Source organism: Loxodonta africana, chromosome 22, assembly GCF_030014295.1.
Source record: "Loxodonta africana isolate mLoxAfr1 chromosome 22, mLoxAfr1.hap2, whole genome shotgun sequence".
In the NCBI taxonomy this organism is placed as follows: domain Eukaryota; kingdom Metazoa; phylum Chordata; class Mammalia; order Proboscidea; family Elephantidae; genus Loxodonta; species Loxodonta africana.
This window is the reverse complement of record NC_087363.1, coordinates 28,476,776-28,501,409: the sequence shown is the minus strand read 5'-3', so window position 1 is coordinate 28,501,409 and position 24,634 is coordinate 28,476,776. Positions and strand designations below refer to the sequence as shown.

The following is a 24,634-nucleotide window of genomic DNA, read 5'->3' as shown; positions in this document are numbered from 1 at the left end:
TCAGCCTTACGAAAATTGAGGAAAGCTCATTCTCTGAGGCAGGAGGAAAGGAGAGAGGACAGATAAAGACAGAGATTAGTGGTGTATAAGAAACAATAGTGTCATGGATTGAACTGTGTCCCCTAAAAGTATCTGTCTACTTGGCTAGGCCATGATTCCCAGCATTGTGTGATTGTCCACCATTTTGTCATCTGATGGGATTTATGTGTTGTAAACCCGATCTCTATGATGTTAATGAGTTGGGATTAGCAGCAGTTATGTTGATGAGACTCAATCTACAAGATTAGGTTGTGTTTTGAGCCAATCTCTTTTGAGATATAAAAGAGAGAAGAGAGCAGAGACACTGGGGGACCTCATACCACCAATAAGGCAACATCGGGAGCACTGTGAGCTCTTTGGACCCAAGTTACTGTGCTGAGAAGCTCCTAGTCCATGGGAAGATTGTTGACAAGGACCTTCCTCCAGAGCCAACAGAGAAAGAAAGCCTTCTCCTGGAGCTGATGCCCTGAATATGGACTTCTAGCCTACTAGACTGGGAGAGAATAAACTTCTGTTTGTTCAAGCCATCCACTTGTGGTATTTCTGTTATAGTGGCCCTATAACTAAGACAAAATAGCAATCTCAAAATGACCAAGATCACCCCAGAAAAGGAGGTGGATGCACCTGTAAACCCAAGACCATAGAGCTGGAGGCTTGAAAAAACAGAGACAGTTCTGAAGAAATGAGAATGGAGTAAGGAATTAATAACAGGAGAGGGATATGATGGGATGATTTCTGAGCAGCACAGGAACTGGGGTTACAAATCTCTGGTCTGAAATGTCTTACCCTAGAGGTGGAGTCAAACTTTGAGGCTGACAGGGGCCAGGCAGGAAGCAGAAGCAAGTGGAAGTCTTCTCTGGAGGAAGATAATATCATCCTATGTACCACATCATTTTATAAATAATTTCTTCAAGTATAATGTTCAGTACACAATCAAATATAACCAGGCACACAGGAACTAATATGATCAAGAACCAAAACAGATACAGTGAAACCTGTGAAAACTGAGACTCAACGGACTGCCTTGTTTTTCCAGGTCTCACAAATTTTCTGCCTTTGACAGGGTGCAGACTTATCACATTTCTATCACTCACTTTAGTGGAAAATATCTGAGTTTTCCTTCTCTGACAGGTTTCCATCTCACACAGGTTCTGGCTTTTGCAGCTTTTACCGTAATAGAAAGGGACCCACAAGTACTACAGATAGTGAAATTACCAGATAAATGCATAACACAACTATGCTCATGGAGATAAAAGCCAAACTTAAATTTTGGCGAGGTTCCTGAAACAAAAAGTGACTTTTTTAAATCTACAAAGAAGCAGCTACAACTCCTAGAACTGAAAAGATTAGAGGTCATGTATGTGTGTATGATTCAGGTAGAAGGGCATTGTTTTATTTTACTTTGACAGGTTTAAATCAGTATACTGAAAGGGACTTAGTTGACTTCTATCTTATGAATAGATTACACATCAGAGGCACAAATTCCAACTTTCGTCTAGGATGTAAAAGGTTACAAGAAGTCATTGCTTTTATCATAACAATCAGAAAAATATATATATTTCTAAGGTAATGCATAAGAATTCGAGTGAAAATAAATTCCAGAGAGGGAAAAACCCTTCCGAGACTCAAGAAGCTCAGTAAACCCTAACCGATGAATATAAAGAAAACCACACCTCTTTTAACTGCAGAACACTTAATTGTCCTCGTGAGGAACCCGTACATAGACCAAGAGGCAGTTGTTCACAAAGAACAAGGGGATACTGTGTGGTTTAAAGTCAGGAAAGGTGTGGGTCAGGGTTCTATACTTTCCCCATACTTATTCAATCTATATGCTGAGCAAATAACTCAAGAAGCTGAACCGTATGAAGAAGCTGACTATATGAAGAAGAAAGCAGCATCAGGATTGGAGGAAGACTCATTAACAAGCAGATGACACAATGCTGCTTGCTGAAAGTGAAGAGGACTTGAAGCACTTACTGATGAAGTTTAAAGACTATAGCCTTCGATATGGATTATACCTCAACATAAAGAAAATAAAAGTCCTCACAACTGGACCAATAAGCAACATCATAATAAATGGAGAAAAGATTGAAGTTGTCAAGTATTTCATTTTACTTGGATCCACAATCAATGCCCATGGAAACGGCAGTCAGAAAATCAAATGACATATTGCATTGGACAAATCTGCTGCAGAAAGCTTCTTTAAAGTGTTAGAAAAGCAAAGATGTCACTTAAAAGACTAAGGTGCACCTGACCCAAGCCATGGTATTTTCAATCACCTCATATGCATGTGAAAGCTGGACAATGAATAAGGAAGACTGAAGAAGAATTGACATCTTTGAATTATGGTGTTGGCGAAGAATGCTGAATATACCGTGGGCTGCCAGAAGAAAGAACAAGTCTGTCTTGGAAGAATTACAGCCAGAATGCTCCTTAAAATGGCGAGACTTCATCTCATCATCTCACGTACTTTAGATACGTTATCAGGAGAAATCAATTCTGGAGAAGGACATCACGCTTGGTAAAGTAGAAGGTCAGCAAAAAAGTGGAAGACCTTCAACAAGATGGATTGATACCGTGGTTGCAACAATGGGCTTAAGCCTGGCAATGATCGTGAGGATGGCACAGGACTGGGCAGTGTTTCATTCTATTGTACATAAGGTCGCTAGGAGTTAGAATTGATTCGACGGCATCTAACAACAACTAACAAGTGAAACTGCTAAAAACCAAAAATTACGAGAAAATCTTAAAACTGCCAGAGAAAAGACATATTACATTTGAGGCAAAAGCTGGACCAAAAAAAAACCAAAAGCCAGAAGCCAATGGAACGCTATCTATAAAATGCTCAAAAGGAGGGGAAAATGCCAGCCTATAACTCTGTAAGAAGTGTTGGTGGCACAATGGTTAGGTGCTCTGCTGCTAACCGAAAGGTTGGTGGTTAGAATCCACTCAGTAGCTCTTCCAGAGAAAGGCCTGGCGATCTGCTCCCATAAAGACTGCAGGCAACAAAACCCTATGGATCAGTTCTACTCTGTAACATGGGGCTACTATGAGTCAAAATCAACTCAGTGGTGCCTAGCAACAACAGCAAGTACTCAAAAGAGATTAAAAGAGATTGTCAAACTAGATTAAGAAAACAAGGAGACCCACATACAGGTTGAAAGTAAAAGGATAGAAAAAGACATGCTAAAAGATATACCATGCCAACACTAACCATAAAACTTGTAGGGTGGCTGTATGAGAACCTATGTAGAGAGGAAGTCAAGGAGTATTACCAGAAATAAAGAGCATTTAATAAAAATCTTCAGGAAAATATAGCAATAAATTCCACAGAGCTTAAAGTAGAAATAGATAAATACCAGGAAGCCCTGGTGGCACAACAGTTAAGCACTTGGCTAAGTGAAAGGTGGGCCCTTGGAACAAACTCGCCGCCACTCAGAGAAAGATCTGGCAATCGGCCTCGGTAGAGGTTACAGCCTAGAAAACCCTATGGAGCGGTTCTAGTCTGTCACGTGGGGTCAAGGTGATGGCACCCAACAATGACAGATAAATACCAGAAACTCATTCAGGGTGAATTCAAACTTAATCCTATTTTAATTTCATTTTTAACTTTTAATTAGTAGTCCCTGCTATGGGAAAAAATAGTAAAACTGCTGTACCTTCCTCGCAAAGATGTCAAGAGTGGGCGTACGCGCCGTCCTCGTTCCTAGGCAAGTGCACAGCCGCGTGCGGAGGCAGCAGCATGAAGCTCGTGCTCGCTTCGGTCTCTGTCTGAGGCTTGTCTCCTCAGCCAGCAAAGCAGCGACCACAAGGAGACCCTCAGGAAATGACTGATTCACAGCCCCTTTAAATCACCTAGCTTCTCTAGCCTCTCGGTGGTAAAACGAAGACGTTAGACGATCATTTTGTAAGGTCCTGGTCTGCTCACAAATTCCTATTGTGTTCTTATTCCACTGGATAATTGAGTTCTTCCAACTCAATGACACCATCACACAATTAAAGAGCATGGAGTTCCTAGAGCCTGAAGAAAGAGTGGTGTGAATTCTATTGCGTTGTTGGCTGCTTTGAATCTGGAGCCCTCTAGTGGTTAGGAAGTTAATTGAGATTCCCAAGTCTGAACTAAAAGATTTGAGACAAGTGGTAGGCAGGCTTTGAAAGCTTGGATTCTTTTTCTAGAAGTAAAATAAAATAATTGATTTTTTAACACTTGAGGGATACCAATATGTTATTCTTTGCTGAACATTGGACTGGAAGATATACCTGAGCAGAAGATTTAGACTATAAAATTGAATAAGAAGCTAAACCTGGAGAAAATGCTGGAAATCTTTAGGAAAAAGATAAGCAACTATGTTTGGAAGGAACACCAAATTTGATCTTGTAATATTTAGATGTTCATTGCAAGGTGGTGAAAGAACATTCCCTAACACTGGGACAAAACAGAAATCTTTCCTTTCATCCCCTTTGTCCCTTCCTTCCACACCCTTACTTGCAGGGTGTCTTATCAGAAAAAAAAAAAAAAAAAACCTTTAAATATTTAAACAGGAGTGTGTAATCCTGGGAGTGGGATGGAGGAACTGAGAAAATAAAGAGTTGAGTGAAGCACTCAGAGATTAATAACAGCAGAAAGCCACTACCACCCCTCAGGTGGAGGGGCAAAGGGACCTCAGCCCAGTGGGCACAAGCTGCACCACAGTGAGCATATCCAGCAAGAGACGAAGCCCCAGACAAATACAACTGCTGTCTGATAGGCAGCCCATAGGAGAGAGAGAGATCTGGGGGATGTCCTACTTCTCCCATCTCCCTTCTCCCTTCTCCTAGTAGTGCCTCGCACTGGCCAGATAACCCTCAAAGCTACCTGACCCAGGAGCTTGGGAAACACAGACTGCAGGGGCTGACCCCTGTGGTTCAGAAAACCTCAGAGGAAGGGTATGGAATTGTTCCGAGTGCAAACTGGGAAGGACTGGCGTAGTAAAGAGTAGAAGTTATGATGTGAGATTGATAAATATTAGCAACAGAGAGAGGTTTTGTTTTTCTTGTGTATATTTGTAGTACAGCATGAATCTTCATGGGCATGCTGTCACCCAGGGCCCTGGATGTGCCCTAATGCTCTGCTGTCACTGTCGTGAAATTCTTAATAACCTTTGAACAAGGGACCCCACGTTTTTCATTTTGTACTGGGGCCCACAAATTATATAGCCAGTCTTAGGGGTCAATCATCTATAACCTATAGTTGTGGAATGTGGAGAATGTGGCTCTGTTGCCATCCTTCCAGGACAGAGCTAGGACCCACCACCCACAAGGGACATTGGAGTAAGAGTAACCCTGTAGTTGACTTCAAGAGCTGGGCAGTAGTGTCAGACAGGATCCAGGGCAAAGGGAAGAGGGGTTGAAAAGAAAAAGGGAGGGGACTAGAAAGAAAGGACTCCCAAGCACCTGTGTAAGGCAGACTCTGTGTGAACTGAGATGAAACCTAGTAAGTATGGGTAAATAAATATGCTGTACCATCTTCTAGACTCCTAAGTGTGTGATATCTTTCGCTGTAAGACTGAGCCTTTTCTGTTCTTTCTAGTCAGTGTTCCTTTCAGACATTGCTGAGTTCTACAGTAGGAACTTTGGTGGCACAGCAATTAAGCGCTCAGCTTCTAACCAAAAGGTTGGAAGTTTGAACCCACCCAGAGACTCCATGGGAGAAAAGACCTAATGATTTGCTCCCATAAAGGTTACAGCCTAGGAAACTCTATGGGGCAGTTCTACTCTGTCACATTGGGTCACTGTAACTTGGAATCGACTTGATGGCACCTAACAACATAGTACCCAAATTTGATAATCAGTTCACAGAAGACAGCATGAAACCCTGGAAAGCTTTTACAAACACACCTCATCTCCTCTCAAGATTTCCATGAAAGCAGTTTGGTATAAGGAATTTACAAGCTTTAATACAGATTATAAATTTTCTTATGCAGAACACTCAGTGTGTTTAATTTTACAATTTCCTATGCTTCCGAGCTCTTCTGATTTCTATTGTATGCATTGCTCAAGAGCTATGGGTCAGAAGTTTTTAAATTCATAGGCTTAGAGCCTACCTTAAATTATCTGTTCTCATTCACGCCAAAGAAGCTGAACTCTTGAATTTTTATCTTTCTTTTACTAAGACCTTAGTAGCAATGTTTATTTTGAAGGAAATAAACGTTAGAAAGTATAGAAAAGAGTTCCTGGGTAGCGCAGACAGTTAAGCACTCAACTACTAGCTGAAAGTTTGGCAGTTTGAACGCACCCAGAGGTGCCTCAGAAGACAGGCCTGGCAATCTGTTTCTGAAAGATCACAGCCTTGAAAACCCTATGGAGAAGTTCTACTCTGCACACATGGGGTCTCCATGAGTCAGAATTGACTCAACGGTAACTAACAACAACACCTGTCAATATGTATTGAGTTTTTTATTTAATTCTTCTATTTAGTGTTTATGATCCACTAGGAATTGTTCTAAGTGCTTTATGCATAGTGACTCATTTAATTCTCATAAAAACTCTAAGGAGGTACTATTATTATCTCATTTTACAGATGAGGAAACTGAGGCACAAAGTGAACTTGGAATGTTCTTAAAGGAAGTCCCTAAAATAACTTTTATAAATCTTCTTTTCTTAAACTATTTTCTCTTTTACTGGGGATGTTTACAAATAGGAAGAAACAAGGAAGGTTTCTGGATCTTTTACACCTCCTTTACCTAAGTTCTGTTTTTTAAAAGCTCCCAAGAATGCTCTGCTTAAGCTGCTTCTCAAAACTGCCGGAGTACTCACTCACTATACATTGTTTCCACGGTTTTTTAATACATAACATGCATTGTGTTCAAATTTACCAGGTCTGTCCTTAAACACACAGAACACAAATTAACAGAAGGTGTTTGCCCTCAGGGAGACACACAAGTAAACAGAATGAAAAGAATATGTTAGCAGGCAGGAGGAACACCTGACCCTTGCAAGTGTAAGCATCCTTGAGGGGTGGTCCTTCCACTGAATCTTGAAGGGAACTATATAGTTCACTAAGGAGCCCTGGTGGCACAATGGTTAAGCACTTGCCTGCTAACCAAACGGTCGGCCGTTTGGAGGAAAAGGAGAAAAGACATGGCAATCTCCTCCCATAAAGATTACAGCCTAGGAAACCCAATGGGGCAACTCTACTCTGTCCTATAGAGTTGTTATGAAATGGAATCAATTCAACAGCACCCAACAACAACATATAGTTCACTGGGCAGACAAGCAAAGGAAGGATTTCCAGTACTATCATGTAGAGAGGCAAAGGCATGACAGAGCATATGAAATCTGAGGAACTCCAATGGCAAACTATGTGTGGTGAGACAAATGTGTGGAACAAACAAATCAGTCATAGAAGATGCACAACCAGAATGTTCCTTAGAAGTGAGTACGGCAAGACTTCGACTCACTTACTTTGAACATGTCATCAGGAAAATTCAGTCCTTACAAAAGGATATCATGTTTGGTAAAGTAAAAAACAAAAAACTAAACCAGTTGCCATCAGTCGATTCTGAATCATGACAGCCTCATGTTGTCAGAGTAGATCTGCTCCATAGAGTTTTCAAGGCTGTGGTCTTTCAGAGGCTCCTCTGGGTGGGTTCAAACCACCAACTTTCAGTTAGTAGTGAAGCACTTAACTGTTTGTGCCACCCAGGATTCCTTGGTAAAGCAGAGGACCAACAAAAATGAGGGAAAGCCTCAATGAGATGGATTGACACAATAGCAGGACCCAGCAATGTTTCATTCTGTCATACATAAGGTCACCTGAGTCAGAGCTGACCCAAAAGCAACTAACAACATGTTGTGTGCTATTGAGCTGATTCCAACTCATAACTCATAGCAACCCTATATGAGAGAGTAGAACTGCCCCATAGGGTTTCCTAGGCTGTAATCTTTATGGGAGCAGATAGCCAGGTATTCTCTCCTGCATAGCAGCTGGTGGGTTTGAACAACCAACCTTTCAGTTAGCAGCTGAGTGCTTAACCATCGTACCACCAGGGCTCCTTAACAACATACCCAACCCAATGCCGACGAGTCGATTTCGACTCATAGCAACCTATAGGACAGAGTATATGAGATGTTAAAAGATACTCTTCAAAAAAAAAATTATGATCTGGTAGGCATTATTCTATGCTCAAAATTATGACTCTTGTATAGACATAAAAATGAACAAGTGTTAAAGTTCTTATCTCCTTTACCAAGCACATTTATATTATTTATATTACTTATGTTATTTTTGGAAACCCTGGTGGCCTAGTGGTTAAGTGCTATGGCTGCCAACCAAAAGGTTGGCAGTTCGAATCTGCCAGGCGCTCCTTGGAAACTCTATGGGGCAGTTCTACTCTGTCCTATAGGGTCGCTGTGAGTCAGAATCGACTCGACGGCCCTGGCTTTGGTTTGGTTTTGGTATGTTATTTTTATATCATAACCAGTTCAACAGACAAGTCCAAAGACCAGGCACATTTGTAGATCGGGAATATTAAAATGAATGTGCAAATGGAGGCTAAAATGGCTTCTTCCACAGTGGGAGTGGGAAGTCAATTGAACTTCTATTGGACAAAATTTGCATGTCCATATACAACTATATTGCACTGCTGTCAATTATCTATCATTTAGAGTTGTAAAGTAACTTCCATAGAATTCGAATCAGAGAATGACAGTGACTTCTATGCAGTTTTCCATTGAAGCACAAATTCTTCCTTACAGTGGTAAGAGACAAAATTGGTTAAATAATTCAGGGCCATGTCAGAAAGGGCCTCAAATACCACACTAAGGAGTTGTAGTTTTTCCCATTGCTTTTAGTATGTGACCAAAGGAGGTTGATGAAGGTTCAAGCTGGGGAGTGCCTGGATCACCTATTGTTGTAGGAACATTACTTGGCAGCAGAGGAAAGTCTGAATGAAGTGGTACAAGGATGGAAGCATGAATAAAATTTAGGAAGCTGATGCAACTTAAGTCAGTAAGGAAAATTAGAGGGCCACAGCAATGGCAAAGAGTGGCTGACAAACACTAGAAAGTAGCATCAAGTAGATTTAGTGAATGTTTATGTAACAGATGAAGAGTAGAGAAGTGGTCTTCAGTGGTTTTTAAGTTTCTGGCTTAAACAACTGGGTGGATGGTGGCACACCCAACACGAGGTGCACGCGTGTAAGGAAAAGTAAGCTCAGCTTTGCACAGCCTGAGCTTGCGATGCCTGCAGGATATCCGGCACCTCTGGGTGGTGAAAACACTTGAAAAATTCCAGGTTCAGGTCCACCAGAGGCAGAAGAAAAGCCTGGCAACCTACTTCTGAAAAAAATCATTCACTGAAAACCCTATGGAGCACAGTTCCACTCTGACATACATTTGAATGGACTGGAGGGCAACTGGTTCACCGGTATGATAGCCTAATGAATGATGTATCAGGGAGGTGGCTGGACAGGGATCCCAAGAGAAGTCTTGGAGTTTAGAGGCCATCGGCAGACAGCGGCTTTGGAGCTGAAGGTCTCTGGGAAGGTCTGGCCTAGCGCTAGGCACACCAGAGACTTGGGGAGAGGCCCGCGCAGGAACACCCCCCTAGCCGAGTCGCTGTCGCCTTCAGAGCGGCTCGAGGCGCTTTCTCTACGCCTCAGACAATCCGGGGTCGTGAACCTTCCGCCCGTTAGGCCCAGCCGCCTCAGGCGGGACTCGGCCGCGCAGGCCCCACTTCCGCTTCCGGTCCGGGCAGCGTAGGTGGGCGGCGTGGGGCGGGGCCAAAGGCTGTAGGCTCCTGTCTGAGGGACGCTTCTTGTGAGCCGGCGCGGCAGGGCAGGCGGGCGGCCCAGGGCGGATGCGACGCCCGAACAGTTCGGGCCCCGCGGCGGCCCAGGGGCATGAAGTTGAAGCGCGGGGCCTGAGGAAGCGAGGCCGGAGGGCGGAGCCGGGGCCAGGCGAGACGGGAGGCAGCGGCCCTGAGCCCGGGGGGCGTGAGGAGAACAGGAAAAAGCAGAGAATGGTGGCCCCGGTGTCTGAGAGAGAACGAGTGGAAAGCGAGGCGTCGGGTGAGGTGTCCGGGGCTGGGGAGACCACGAGGCGGCGAGTGGAGGGGCCCGGAGGCCTGTCGGGGGACCACGCGGGGCCGTCGAGTGCGGACCGACCGGGCGTAGAAGCAGCGAAGGACGCCAGGCTCCCCTTGGAATGGGAAAGACACAGTAAGAAAGCTCTCGGTGGGTGCTCCCTTTCTACTTTTTGCACCTCAGCCTGTCAGCTCCCTTCTCGTTTCCCTAGCAGTTTTTAACTTTAATCTTCGTGATCTTTACTGATGCACATGATAAGGAGAGGGTAAACGGGGTTATTTTGAAAGGTGTTTGCCCCGTTAGGAGCCCTTGGTATGAATTCCTGTAGGACAAATTCTTATTAATGACCCCATTTTGGCTAGTGTGAAAGGATGAGATGGGGGTTATTCAGCTGCCTTAGAATTTATACAAGGTTTTATGTAGTTCCTTAACTGAAAATAGGTCTTTTATTTAAAAACAAAGTATATTTCCACACAGCTATTCAGGGAAGTAACGATGGGTGGCTTCATAAGTTTTTATTTTAAGTGGCATTCCTTTTTCCTCCTTCATATGAATTCTGGTCTGTTTTTTTTTCTTTTTTTGATCAGCCAAGGAAAAAAGAAAAGCTACTGAAGCTTCAAGCGATGATCCACAGCCAGGAATTGACCTGGTAAGGAAGGAGTCGTTAACCACTTCGGAATCTTTCCAAACAGTGGAGTGCAGTGAATTTCCAAGTATGGCTTTCTTGCAGTCTTTGGGTAAGGAAGGTTTGGTAGAAGGTATTAAAAGAAAAATTCAGATTAAAAAACTTAAAAGTTTAGAGAGCCTGTCTCTCAACATAACCAAAAAAAAGGCTGCACAAAATATTAAGGTCGAATTCCGAGATGAACTGTACAAGAATACTCCAAAATATTCTTGTAACAGCTTGTCACCTGGAATAGAAAATAATTCCATTTTAAAGTTACATGATAGTAATTGTTTCCCCCATTTTAAGGGTTGTAATGATGAAAACAACCTTGAACATAAACCTGATGGTGGATGTATGCATGTGGCAGAAAATTTCTCAAAGAAAGAAAATCTTAAGAGTCTTGCAGAGAAGAGTGATGGAAATAGTATTCCTCAACTTTTACAAACTGAAGAAAACTTAACGGGAGTAAATAAATTCTTGCTTGAAGAAAGTGATTTATACCAAAGTACAAGTAATGGCTTACTTTCCTGCCTTCGAAGTGAAAAAAAAAAAAATTCAATGGAGGAGAGCAATATTGGGAAAAAACCCAAGAAAAAGATGAAGTTGTCAGAAAAAGGAGATGAAACAGTTCCTGAGATGAGTTTCTCTAATGTGTATAACAAGTCTGCATTGGTGTTACAAGAAAACCAAGTGTGTGCTGAAAGTAAAGAAGCAAGGACTTTAGAGACTAAAAAAGACCCTTACAAAGTTTTGAGGAACGTGAACCATAATACACACTCTCCAATGGATCATTCATTAAGCCTTCCAGAAACAGTAGGGAAAAAAACAAGTCCTGAACATCAGGTAAATGCTAAGTTTCGGAAAGCCTTTGACCCACTTTTGAAAGAAGAAACAAAGACTGCTTCAGAGCCCTCAGTATGTAAGAATACGGAGCCAGAAGAACACTTAAAGTTAGTGAAAAGCTCAATAGTGAAGTCACCTAGTGATACATCCAGTCTTTCTGATTACCATCATATTGAAAGTCCTTCACAGGAAGAGTTGGGAAATGAAGCTGAAGAATCAAAGTTAAGCTGTCATAGAACAATACCAATGACTGGTAAAAGAACTTGGCCTTGTTATTCATGTGCTAGAATATCTGTTCAGTGTTGGAAAAAGGCTTCCTTTCCAGAATCAGATTATTCTTTTTCTGGGTGTGGGGAAAGTTTCAGTCAAGATGATTTCCTTAAACACCCAATGAATCAGACTCACTTAACTGATTCCAAAGTATTGTTACAGAGTTCCATAACAGAAACAAACACCGAATCTTCAAGTAAAGAAAAATCGGATTCCAATGTGAATTGTCTGTCTTCAGTTTCAATAGAACCTCCTTTAATGGTTGTAGAGGAACCTATAATCAGCGATGATAAAAAACGGAGGTCAGAGGATCTGAGCAGAACCGGGCCAGAGGCAGCTTCGAATACTACTGAAGATACTCAGTTAACTAGTGTGACTCAAAGCTTGACAGGAAGTAAAAAAAAAGATAAAGGGAGTTTAGCAAAACCTAATTTGCCAGTGGCTTCCCAGGATGGCCAGGAAGCAAATAACTCTACAGGCAAATCTATTCATCGAAAAGCATGTATTGCTAAGCAAACACTTGTGGTTCCAGATTTGGTTAAAATATTGAACACAGGACGGCTGACTAATTTTAAAATTCCCTTGCTTAAGAATAAAACAGGAAAAAGAAAAGAAGTAAATACCAAGTCATCAGAGAGAGAAGCTTATAGTCCCCTAGAACTTCTTGATAATTTATCTGTAGCAGAGGTAAGACACAATAGGAATAAAGAAAATGTCTCCATAGTAACTTCAGGAACTCAATCTTTGAGCATACAAAATAGTACAACTCCAATGCAGGCGAGTTCTGACTCATTCTACAGTAAAAATTCCTGTAGTATTTCTTCAAGCTTTTCAAAGCAAAGTAATAATAAACCATCCAGTCACATCTCCAAACTAGGCAATATTGTTTCTAACAAGGAAGCCGTTTCTCTCAAAGTTGAAAATAATACTTTTTCTTGTGATCCTGGGTGTATAGGGAAAAGTACTGCCTTCTGTTCTAATGAACAAGACATATTTGAACCAGTTTCCTCTGAAAATAGGGGTAAAAAAATGACTGAGAGCTTTTCAGAAATTAAAGTGGAGTTTCCAGATATTCTTAAAGCATATGAAGATGATGTCCTCTTAATTGATGTAATTCAAGATGACCCAGACCTCTTTGGAGTTTCCAGTGAAGGGGAGCCTTCTTTCACATCAGAGGTACCCGTGATAAGCCTGGAGCCCAGCGTTGCTGAAGAGCACCAAACAACAGACTGCAAACAAATGGAACTTCCAGAAAAAAAAGAACCAAGTGATGACTTGAGGTATGCATGTTCAAGTATGCCCTTTGGTGCACATTTTGTTGCGGGTTTCAAAAGTACTTTAGACTCTGAAATGTCACTGACTTATCAGTGATCATTGAAGCTCCATTAGTTTTTCTTTTAACCCAGGCATTTTTTAAATGTAACGTATTAATCCTGAGACCCAGAAATGCTAAAACTTAGAGTAGAAATAAAGGATTGTAATGTATCTTGGAAAACACAGTGGAGCAGATTAGCTATTTAAAATTTAAAAATGGTGATATATGTAGTGGCTTTTTAAGTTACTGAGGTTGCTTCTTTCAAAAGTCAATTAAAATTTTTTTCATGTGATTTTCAGTTATGAACATGCAGATACACTTTTATTTCAGCCAGGTTGCTTATTAAGATGAGTGCTGTAAATATTAATCCATTTTCTGTGGCTTGTTAGATAAAAAATTCATTTTTAAGGGAACCAAAAATCTTCAAAAGTTTTATTTAAAGTAAATAATACTTGAGAGTAGAATCAAAAGTTAGCTTAAACTTAAATTTTTTTCCCCCATGATTTTACTTTTAAGGTGATGGTGATGGCTTTAAAATGATGATGATTCTCCCCACATAGGGCTAGTTTGCTCAGGCAACTTGAGATGGAGCCATGTAGTAACGCTTCATGCTCAAGAGCTTAATCTGTTTTGGTTGGCCCAAATTGTTTTTGGTGTTATGTCGTATTTTACTAAACTTTTACCATTCTTCAAGCTCTACATTAGTATGTCACAATACTTTAATATTAGAATTTTTGTGAACAGATTTAGAAGGAAACATAAAAACACTTTCCACTAAAGTTCAAAGGTACATGATTGAAATGTCTCTGGTATTTATAAATTTTACTCACCTTTATGATATCATACTCATCTTGATTCTCTTAATGTTGCAAGAAATTATAACTTATCATCAAATAGAGTGCTTTCTAGGTGCCAAATAACAGAACCAAGAACTTTATTATTTATTTTTAACTACTGAATGAGGTAGGATGGTAATCTTCCCATTTCGAAAATGAAAAAATGAAGATGACAGTTTGTCACTTGGCCAACGTCACACCGCTAGTAACAGAGCCTGGATTTGAACCCAGATTTCTCTTACTCTAAAACTAATGGTTAAGAGCTTGACTTTTATAGTCTGATCTAGGTTATTTAATCTTTTCGTTGACACTTACTAGCTATGTGACCTTTGGGACAAATTATTTCACCTTATTTGTAAAAAGAGAAAGTACTTTTGCCTTAGGATTGTGAGGATTAAATTAAAAAAATGGATGGATAAGGTTTTAGCATGGCATTGGACTAGTATAAGGGTTCAATAAACGGAGTTTTTTTTTAAAGTTATTTAGGTTTTTTTTTTAACTCTCGTTACACCATGCTTCCTTCAAGGAATACAAGGGAAAAATAGAACTCTTGCATTCAAAAATGAACATCTCTGTTAGCCAACAAAATGTTGACAATGAGCTACAGCCAAAAGTAAAGAAAGCTAAACGTTACAAATTAAAGGTCAGGACAATTGGTGGTTTTTTATTTATTGAAGAAAAAAGGCTGATTTTGTAAAAATGGTACATGTTTTACTGCATTAAAGTGTAAAAGGAGGGGAAGTTCCCACTACACAAGATAATAAATTAATTGCTAACAATTTGTATGAACAGTTCCAGACATCTATCTAGGCATATTGTTCTTGTTGTTGTTATTAGGTGCCGTGGGATCGGTTCTGACTCGCAGCAACTTTATGCACAACAGAATGAAATAGTCCTATCCTGCACCTTCCTTAAAATCATTGCTATATTTGAGCTTATTGTTGCAGCCACTGTGTCAATCCATCTCATCGAGGGTCTTCTTTTTTGCTGACCCTCTACTTTACTAAGCATGATGTCCTTCTCCAGGGATTGGTTCCTCTTGACAACATATCCAAATTACGTAAGACGAAGTCTTGGAATCCTTGCTTCTAATGAGCATTGTGGGTGTACTTGTTCCAGGATAGATTTGTTCGTTCTGGCAATCCATGGTATATTCCGTATTCTTTGTCAACACCGTAATTCAAAGGCATCAGTTCTTCTTCATTCTTCCTTATTAATTGTCCAGCTTTCACATGTATATGAGATGATTGAAAATACCATGGCTTGGGTCAGGCTCACCTTAGTCTTCAAGGTGACATCTTTGCTTTTCAACACTTTAAAGAGGTCCTTTGCAGCAGATTTACCCAGTGCAATGGGTCATTTGATTTCTCGACTGCTGCTTCCATGGCTGTCGATTGCGGTTATTTCATCAGGATTGGAGGAGGTCAGCTAGTTAACATCTCAAAAAAGGCAATAACATTTTTGAAGTTTTTCTTGAATGATGGTTTTCAGACTTTTTCTGCTAGTAATCATTCTACAATAGTCATCTTCAAATCTGTTTGGCAGTTAACAGTAAAAGATACAGTTTACATTATGATCCGGTACATACAGATAACAAAACAATAGGTATACAAAACTATTTTCCATACTACAAGTGATGCAGTCTCACATTTTGTGTTTTATTCTGTTTGATTTTTAAAAATAATCCCGGTTGGGATCCACTAGATAGATTTTATCAGCTGCTTGAAAAATTGTATTCTGGTGGAGGATAAACTTGATGTAATATGGGTAGTACTTCAGAATTGATTTCAGCCTCTCTTAGTCTCCTTTCCTTTTTGCTCAGATCTTCTGTTTTCTGTGTACTTCTCTAGCCTTGACCAAGCCTGTCTGTTTTTTTTCCTCTATCTATCTTGTCCCTCTATCCATCTTTTCCCTTCTTCTTCCTTTCCCACTGCATCAATGCCAAATTGTAAATTTCTGTTCCATCATGTAAAACTGTAAAATATTTTGGTGGACTATAATTTTGTTCATTACATATTTTTAATTTTGGTTATTTCGACTTCTTAGTATCTTTCAAATTCAAAACAAAAGTAGACTACTTCTAAGAGTGCCATGTCAGTTTTACCTTCCTTGTTATTCATCATAGAAAAAAGCTTCTCATGCCTGTATAGACTATACTAGCAATATTGTAAATACTAGCTTAATTCTTTGAAATTAAGCAGTACATTTGCTGTACCTATATGTGAATGGAACTTTTCAGGATAATTACAAACTGCAGAAGCTTCCCCATCCCTCACTTCTTCAGTGTTATTCATTGGGCCACTTAATCCTGTTCCTGCTGTTACCATATCTCTCATGACTACTCTTCCTCTCAGTTCTTACTGCTGTTATCTTAGTCACCTTTCTCTTAGATTATTGTAATGGGCCCCTGGTTATTTTTCCTGAATTCTCTTAGTATGTCCTCTGCCATAGTGGTATTCAGAAATAGAAATTGATCTGCCAGTGACTGCGTACAGTGCTTCAGTGGCTCTCGGTCACCCAAGGATAGAGTCTGAATTGCTTGGCATGGGTTTTTAAGACTCTTTGATGGATCTGCATCCGTTCCATCTTTGACAACTATGGTGCTGGGGGGAGGAAACTGGGGTGAAAGGTCAACTAACTGGAACTTACAGTGAGTTTTAACTTTACCCTTAGAGCACATAGGAATCCCCTGGACTTTGAAGTAGAGAATTTGATCTGACCTACATTCTTAAAATCATCATACCTTTAGTGTGGAGAATAAATCAGCACAGGGCTATTGTAATAATTAGACCCAAAGGACATGGTGACTTCAAACACAGAAGTGGGAGTGGGAGTGGAGAACCTAGCTGAATCTGAGAGAGATTCAGGAAGTGAAATTGATTAATCAGATGGAGGTGAGGGAGAGGGAGGAGCTTTTTTTATCTCTTAGAGGGACATTAACATTTGTTTCAGAGGCAGAGGGGTAAGATTCAGGAAGGGGTACCTATTCAAGAGGTTAGATTTAGTTAACGTTGCCTTGAAGACACCTTTGAGATACTGAGGTGAAAATGTTCTGACAGCTAAATCTGGAGAGAAGTCTGGGTTGGAGAAAGAGATTTGCGTGTGTGTGTGTGTGTGTGTTTTCTGTTTGTGTTATTTTCCCACCTTTTAAACTGTATACTTTTGATTGTTGCTAGGGTATATGTTGGGGGAAAATATTTAATATTTTTCAAAGACTTCAAAGAATAGTGTACACAAAATGTTTAGTTTTCCTATTTCTTAGCTTGAAAGTAACCCTGAACCGATGAAGAGCAGTCGTGAGCTATGAAATATGTTTAATAAAACCCGCTTATTAAATGAATAAATGGTGGGATTATAGATGTTTATTATATTCTGTGTACTTTTATGTATCTAAATTTTTAAAAATAGTGTTTGGCCCTTTGTATTTGGAAAAAAAACCCGTAAACCCATTACCATCAAGTCGATGGCAACCTCCTGGCAGCCCTGTAGGACAGAGTAGAACTGCCTTGTAGGGTTTCCAAGCATTCCAACTGCCAGCCTTTTGGTTAGCAGCCACAGTTCTTAACCACTGTACCACCAGAGCTTAGCTCCTATATATGTATATGTATGTTTTGTTTGGTGAGGCTGTGTTATTGGCTTTAAGGACACTATCTCATTTAATCCTCACAGTAACCTCATAGGTAGTTGGTATTCTCATTTTACAGATCACATTAGACTCAAAGAAGTTACATAGCTTTGCCACAGATCATACAGAAAGTGGCAGAACAGTATATGATACCAGGTTGATCTGATATCTATAGCTTTGACCTTTAGATGATGTTGCTTTAGAGACTACAAAAAACCCACAGCCTCTTACTCTCAAGATGTCTCTCGTTTATACTGAAGACATGTATATATACTTGAAAGTAGGAGCTGAACACTGTCTTTCATTGCTATAATACTTTATATATTTTGAAGTTCTTGGAACATCTCATTGGGTTCTCTCTGAGTAACAAAGTTGAATGGCAGCACTGCCTAACTTTGAGGCAATATGTGATTACAGAACCAAATGAGGGGTCTGCCTGGGGGTTCTGAGTCCTGAATCCCAGTATAGTACACTGTCCTGGAGGACTTGCGCTTATGATCACCAGCTGTTAATGCTGGTATTGTATAGTGTTTAGAGAGGTGGATAGTTCTGCTTGGAATATAATGTTTAAGCTCTGTTGGGTTTATAATAGAGACCTTCCTGTACTGGACCCTGAACTGATGAAGTCGGACATCTCTGCTTCCTTGTTAGCAGGTAAGATTGGATATTTTTGGAATATGCAATATTGAAATCTTTTTTTAACCCTATATTTTACAGTTTGTCAGTTTTTCTCCATTTTAATATGACTGGTAGGCAGGCCAAATTTTGAGATCTTTTCCATTTGATTGTTTTAAAAAAAGCTATGCTAGGCTTTATCTGCAAAAGATAATTGGCCTCAGCAATTTTTGTAGTCTTATATATTTAGCTTTACCACATTTTAAACCTTAGTCCTTTTTAAATTTTTTGATTGTTAACAACTAATCATAATGTTAATTACCTGGATCTTTACTTCACAGGAACTAACAATATGAAAGTTAATTTTACTTTGATTTTCAGGTTTTAGAAACATATTGAAAATAACTGGACATGATCAAGAAAGATTCTTAAATGTATTTATCTTGAAATGTTTTTCCATTTTATATTACTTCCAGTTCTTCTTATACTATATAATGGAGTTATTTTTGTAAAGGGGGAGGATTTGCTCTATAATTTGCTGAAAACTCTACTTCATATTTGTCACATTAGACCTTAAAGGAGCCTCTGAATTCTAGCCCATTTTTAGAGCAATCTTTGAATGACTTGCTTATTTTGTCATGGAAAGTTTTTACAGTTCGATATTACTTCTTTGCAGCAAATGAGATAAAGCATGAATCCAGAGGTCTGAGTATTTCCTTAGGAGAGGTTACCAATGAGACCACTGAAAATGAAAAACTGGGAGAATTCAGTGAACACATAAAAGGTTCGGACTTGGATGAGAAGGTACTCAGGAATCTTTTGCATTTTCTTATTTCTTGTTTTAAATAGTGGTAATGGAGAACTTCATCTTAACAGTCGTGTCAAGTGACAAGTATGACTCCTTTTTATTGGGTAGAACAATCACTTCACTTGTTCCTGGGATATATGGTTTGGTGCTTTACATAAGCACAGTATAAGCAGAATTTCCCTCATCAGGGAAAATGAGGTATACTATTTAATTATATATTTAGCTTTTTTGGTATCTGATGTTTATCTCAAATCTTACGAAAGTCTTTCTAAACAAAATGTTGCCTGTTTTTTGCCTTGTTAAACGCAGAGTACTGACTATCATTTGACTTTCCTTGAAATTTTAGAATATCTTAAAGACCTGAGGGCCGTTATTACAAGTTTCAGTCCTTTGACCACAGATGCAGAAGATTTAGGAAATAGAACTAAACGTAACCTGATGCGGAAACATACCACTGGGGTATGATATTTTAGGGAAAACTTTGACATTAGGTTTTTGTTCTTATTTTCTGCCAGGTAATGTGTATGATTGCCTGAAACTTTTGCACAACTTAATTGACTCGTAGGCAGCTATTTCATACTTTCTTCTTGCCCCTTAAACTTCTTATTCGTCCTCATCCATCCTCAAAGGTAACAGCTTGTTTCCTACTTCAAGGAAATTAAAGTAATCGGGAAAGACTTCCATAAGTTTCCAACAGTGCATTAGCTCACGTGCTTGTATGTGCTCCCAACACTCCAGCTTCTTTTCTATTACAATGGATGGACTAGCCAAGGTTATTCCCTTCACGTGTGTGCTAGATGCCACCATTTCTGTCTCTTAAAATACTGCTCCAGTAGTTTTGCCTTTACTACAGGATCATTTTAATAAGCATGTAAACATGTTGTAATTCCTCCCATCCTAAAATAAAACATAAAAACCCTGTCATGGTCCCATTTCCCTCTTCAGCTGTTAGCCTGTTTCTCAAAATGCATATCTCTTTCTGTCCTCTAATTTTCTTGAACCCATTCCAAAGGTTTTCATTTTCACTCCTCCACCGAAACTACTCTTCAAATTCTTCAGGAGCCTCCATGTTGCTGAATCTAATGGACATTTCTCAGTCCTAATTTTACTTTTTTTTTTTTTTAATTTTACTTAACCTGTCACCAGTATTTGACACAGTTGATCATTCTTTCCTTGAAACACTTAACTCCATTTGGCTTCCAGGGTAAACATACTTGCCTGGTTTGCTGTCTGCCTTTCAGGCTGTGACTTCCCAGTTGGTTTTGTTAGTTTCTCCAGATCTCCCTGGCCTCTGCATGTTGGAGTGGCCCAGAGCCCAGACCTTGAATCTGTTGTTTTTTTCTACCTCAACTTGTTCTGTAGATGGTCTTACCTAATCTCATTGGTTTAAATGCCATCTGTGTGCTAAGACTCTCAGATTTATATCTCCAGCTGAAACTTCTCTAAATTGTAGATCCTTATGTCTCGTTGTCTACTTGATTTTTCCACTTGGATGTGTCATTAGGCATGTCAACTTAACAAGTCCAAAACTGAACTCCTTATATCCATCCCCTTGCCTACCATAAACCAGCCCTCCCTGTAATCTTCCCCTTCTCTGTTAATGGCATCTCCGTCCTAATAGTTGCTCGGGCCCCAGGCCCTGGTTTTCTTCACTTTCTTTTTCTCTCACTCAGTATTCAGACTGTAAGGAAACTGCTGGCTCTACCTTCAGATGATGTCTAGGAACTGTCCACTTTTCATCAGCCCCACCGCTACCACTCAGGTCTAGGCCAATGTCATTTCTTGCCTCAAATATTACAGTACCCTCCTGCTTTTAATCTTGTCCTCTTGTAGTCTCTTCTCAACACAGCATTAAGTCAGATCATGTTATTTTTCTGCTTCAAAGTCTCCAGGGCGTTCTAATATCATCAGGAGTCAAAGTCAGAGTCCTTACTGTGACCCACAAGGCCCTACATTTGTTTCCAGTACTTCATCCCCACCGTATTACCTCTACAATTCTTTTACTGCCCTTATCCATTTCACTAACTACACTAGTCTCCTTACTGTTCTTGGAAACATGGCAGGATTTGTCCCACTTCAGGGCCTTTACCCTTGCCATTCTCGCTACCTGGAATGTTCTTCCCTTAGAAAATGGTATGACTGGCACTCTTATTTCCTTCAGATCCTGACTCATACTTTGTATTCTCAGAAAGGCCTTCGCTGGCCATGTAACCTAATACTTCAGTTCTCTCCCTTCTCTCAAATTTCATACCTGCCTTTCTGGTGCCTGTCATGATCTGACATACCATATATTTTATTTGTTTATGTTTATTTTTGTCTTGCCCTAATAGAATATAAATTCCATTAAGGCAGGGATTTTTGTCCACTTTCTTTACTGCTGAATCTCTGGCACCTAGAGCAGTGGTTGATATAGAGTAATAACACAAATAATTGTTGAGTGAATGTTTGAGTATGAACCTCATTTAAAATTAGTCTTTTAAGTGCTCGAAGTGCCCTATGATGGGAATTTTTAAAAATCTTAAAGTATCTGCATAGTGGTTTGATGATAACGATGGCCGACATGTGTTGAGCATTTACTGTTTACCAGCTACTGCTAAATACCTAGCATGGATTATGACATTTTATTCCTGTAACAGTTTAACAGGTGCTATTCAGGGGCCCCAGGACCACCCTCAACTTCAGTGGTTTGCTAGAAGGACACACAAACCTCAGCAAAGCTGTAATATTCATGGTTACAGTTTATTACAGCAAAGGGATACAGATTACAGTCAGCAAAAGGAAGAGGCACATAGGGCAGGGTCCTGGAGACTCCAGGTGCAAGCTCTTAGTTGTCCTTTCCCTGTGGAGTTCTGTGGACAGTGCTTACTTCTCCCAGTGGCAGCAGACCAGGAAGTTAACTAGAGCCTTGATGTTCAGGATTCTGACCACCAGCACAGCTGACCTTAGTCACCTAGTCTCTAGCCTCTCCAGAATTCAGGCTGATACTGTGTGGCCTGAGATCTCCACATAAATTACACTCTTAACATGGACTCCCTGGTATGGCCCAAGGCCTTCAGGTAAACAAAGACATACTTATCAGGCAAGGTATTCCAAGGGCTTAGAGGATACCTCCCAGGAGCAGGTCAAGGGCCAAACCTTTAGTGAGCAGGGTGTGGACAACCCAGTCTTACTGAGTTAATCCTTTACTGCATATGAGGTATGTGCGGTTATTTCCTTTTAACAGATGAGGAAATTCAGACTTCGGCTCAGTGCCTTGTCTCAGGTCACACAGCAGACTCCCTTGACTCTACAGCAGGGATCAACAAACTTCTTCTGTAAAGAGCCAGATATGAAGTGTTTTAGGATTTCGGGGCCATGCAGTTGTTGTTGCAGCTACTCACCTCTGCCTTTGTAGTGTGGAAGAAACCATAGACAATATGTAATTGAATAGGGATAGCTGTGTCAAATAAAACTTTATTTATAAAATCAGGTAGCCCGTGGGCCATAGTTTTTGACAACCCTTGCTCTAACCATTAGAAAATAGAAGACAGGCTGAGCCCAGAAGTACTAGATGGTACCTGGGTACCACCAACAGTCACTCTGACAGGGATCACAATAGATGGTCCTAGACAGAAAAATGTAGAACAAATCCAGATCCACAAAAAAGGATCAGACTTACTGGTCTGACAGAGACTGCAGGAACCTCTGGGACTGTGGCCACCAGACACCCTGCTAACTCAGAACTGAAGCCACTCTTGAAGTCCACCTTTCAGCTAAAGATTAGGCAGGCCTATAAAACAAGCAGTAACACGTGTGAGAAACATTTTTTTGTTCAATTAAGTATGCAAGACCAAATTGGCAACGCCTGCCCAAAAGCAAAGATGAAAAGGCAGGAAGGGACAGGAAAGCTGAACAAATGGACACAAAGAAACTGGGTGGAAAAGAAAAGGGGGAGAGTGCTGACACATTGCAAGGATTGTAACCAATGTCCCAAAACAATTTGTGTATAAATTTTTGACTGAGAAACTAATTTGCCCTGTAAACTTTCACCTAAAGCACAATGAAATTTAAAAAAAAGAAAATAGAAAACAGTTTATACTCTGTTCTACTTAAACCTTAGGAGAAGACTTGACTCATTCATTCCTGCCAGGATAGAATTAAGTAAATGTTTTCCAAAATTCACCAAGTTCCTAACACTGTAAATATTTTAAGAATATAGACTTTTTCAGTATTAGCTCTTTTAAAAACAATCCACAAAATTGTTTGACTGCTTTTTTTATGGTCGGAGTTCATTTTGTTCAAGGAAAGGGAATGATGTGACATGACTCAAAATGAGACGAAACATCTTCAAACATCCATTAATAATTGGAACATGGAATTTATGAAGTACAAATCTAGGGAAATTGGAAATCGTCAAAAATGAAATGGAACGCATAAACATCAATATCCTAGGCATCAGTGGGCTAAAATAGACTGGTATTGGCCATCTTGAATTGGACAGTCATGGTCTACTATGCCGGGAATGACAACTTGAAGAGGAATGGCATTTGCATTCGTCAAAAAAGTTTTAAGATCTATCCTGAAGTACAACACTGTCAGTGATAGGATAATATCCATACACCTAAAAGGAAGACCAGTTAATGCAACTATTATTCAAATTTACGTACCAACTACTATGGCCAAGGATGAAGAAATTGAAGATTTTTACCAACTTCTACAGTGTGAAATTGATCAACCGTGCAATCAGGATGCACGATAATTACTGGTGATTTGAATGCAAAAGTTGGAAACAAAAGAAGAAGGATCAGTAGTTGAAAATACGGCCTTGATGATAGAAATGATGCCAGAGATTGCATGATTGAATTTTGCAAGACCAACGACTTCTTCATTGCAAATACATTTTTTCAACTACATAAACAGCAGCTATACATGTGGACCTCCCCAGATGGCATGCACAGGAGTCAGATCAGCTACATCTGTGGAAAGAGACATTGGAAAAGCTCAATATCATCAGTCAGAACAGGGCCAGGGGCTGACCGCAGAACAAATTATCATTTGCTCATTTGGAAGTTCAAGTTGAAACTGAAGAAAATTAGAACAACTCCACAAGGCCCAAAGTACAACCTTGAATATATCCCAGCTAAATTTAGAGACCATCTCAAGAATAGATTTGATGCACTGAACACTAATGACCGAAGACCACATGAGTTGTGGAATGACGTTAGGGTATCATCCATGAAGAAAGCAAGAGGTCACTTAAAAAGACAGGAAAGAAAAAAAGACTAAAATGGATGTCAGAAGAGATGCTGAAACTTGATCTTGAACGTCGAGTAGCTAAAGCTGAAGAAATGATGAAGTAAAAGAGCTGAACTTAAGATTTCAAAGGGCAGCTTGAGAAGACAAAGTATTTTAATGATATGTGCACAGACCTGGAGATAGAAAATCAAAGGAGAAGAACACACTCAGCATTTCTCAGGCTAAAAGAATTGAAGAAAAAATTCAAGCCTCAAGTTGCAATAGTGAAGGATTCTACAGGGAAAATAGTAAATGGTGCAGGAAGTATCAACAGAAGA

The 24,634-nt window shown here is 40.0% G+C and overlaps 1 protein-coding gene across 1 annotated transcript in view; it reads left to right on the top strand.

Moving 5' to 3' along the window:
* The first annotated feature begins 9,877 nt into the window (after positions 1–9,877).
* Positions 9,878–24,634, top strand: part of TOPAZ1 (testis and ovary specific TOPAZ 1) — a 78,777-nt gene continuing 64,020 nt past the window's right edge. Inside the window, exons 1-4 of the mRNA XM_064274251.1 lie at positions 9,878–10,238; positions 10,691–13,163; positions 18,252–18,313; positions 18,951–19,078. Of these exons, the coding sequence (XP_064130321.1) occupies positions 9,878–10,238; positions 10,691–13,163; positions 18,252–18,313; positions 18,951–19,078 (3,024 nt within the window). The remainder of the gene's footprint in view (positions 10,239–10,690; positions 13,164–18,251; positions 18,314–18,950; positions 19,079–24,634) is intronic.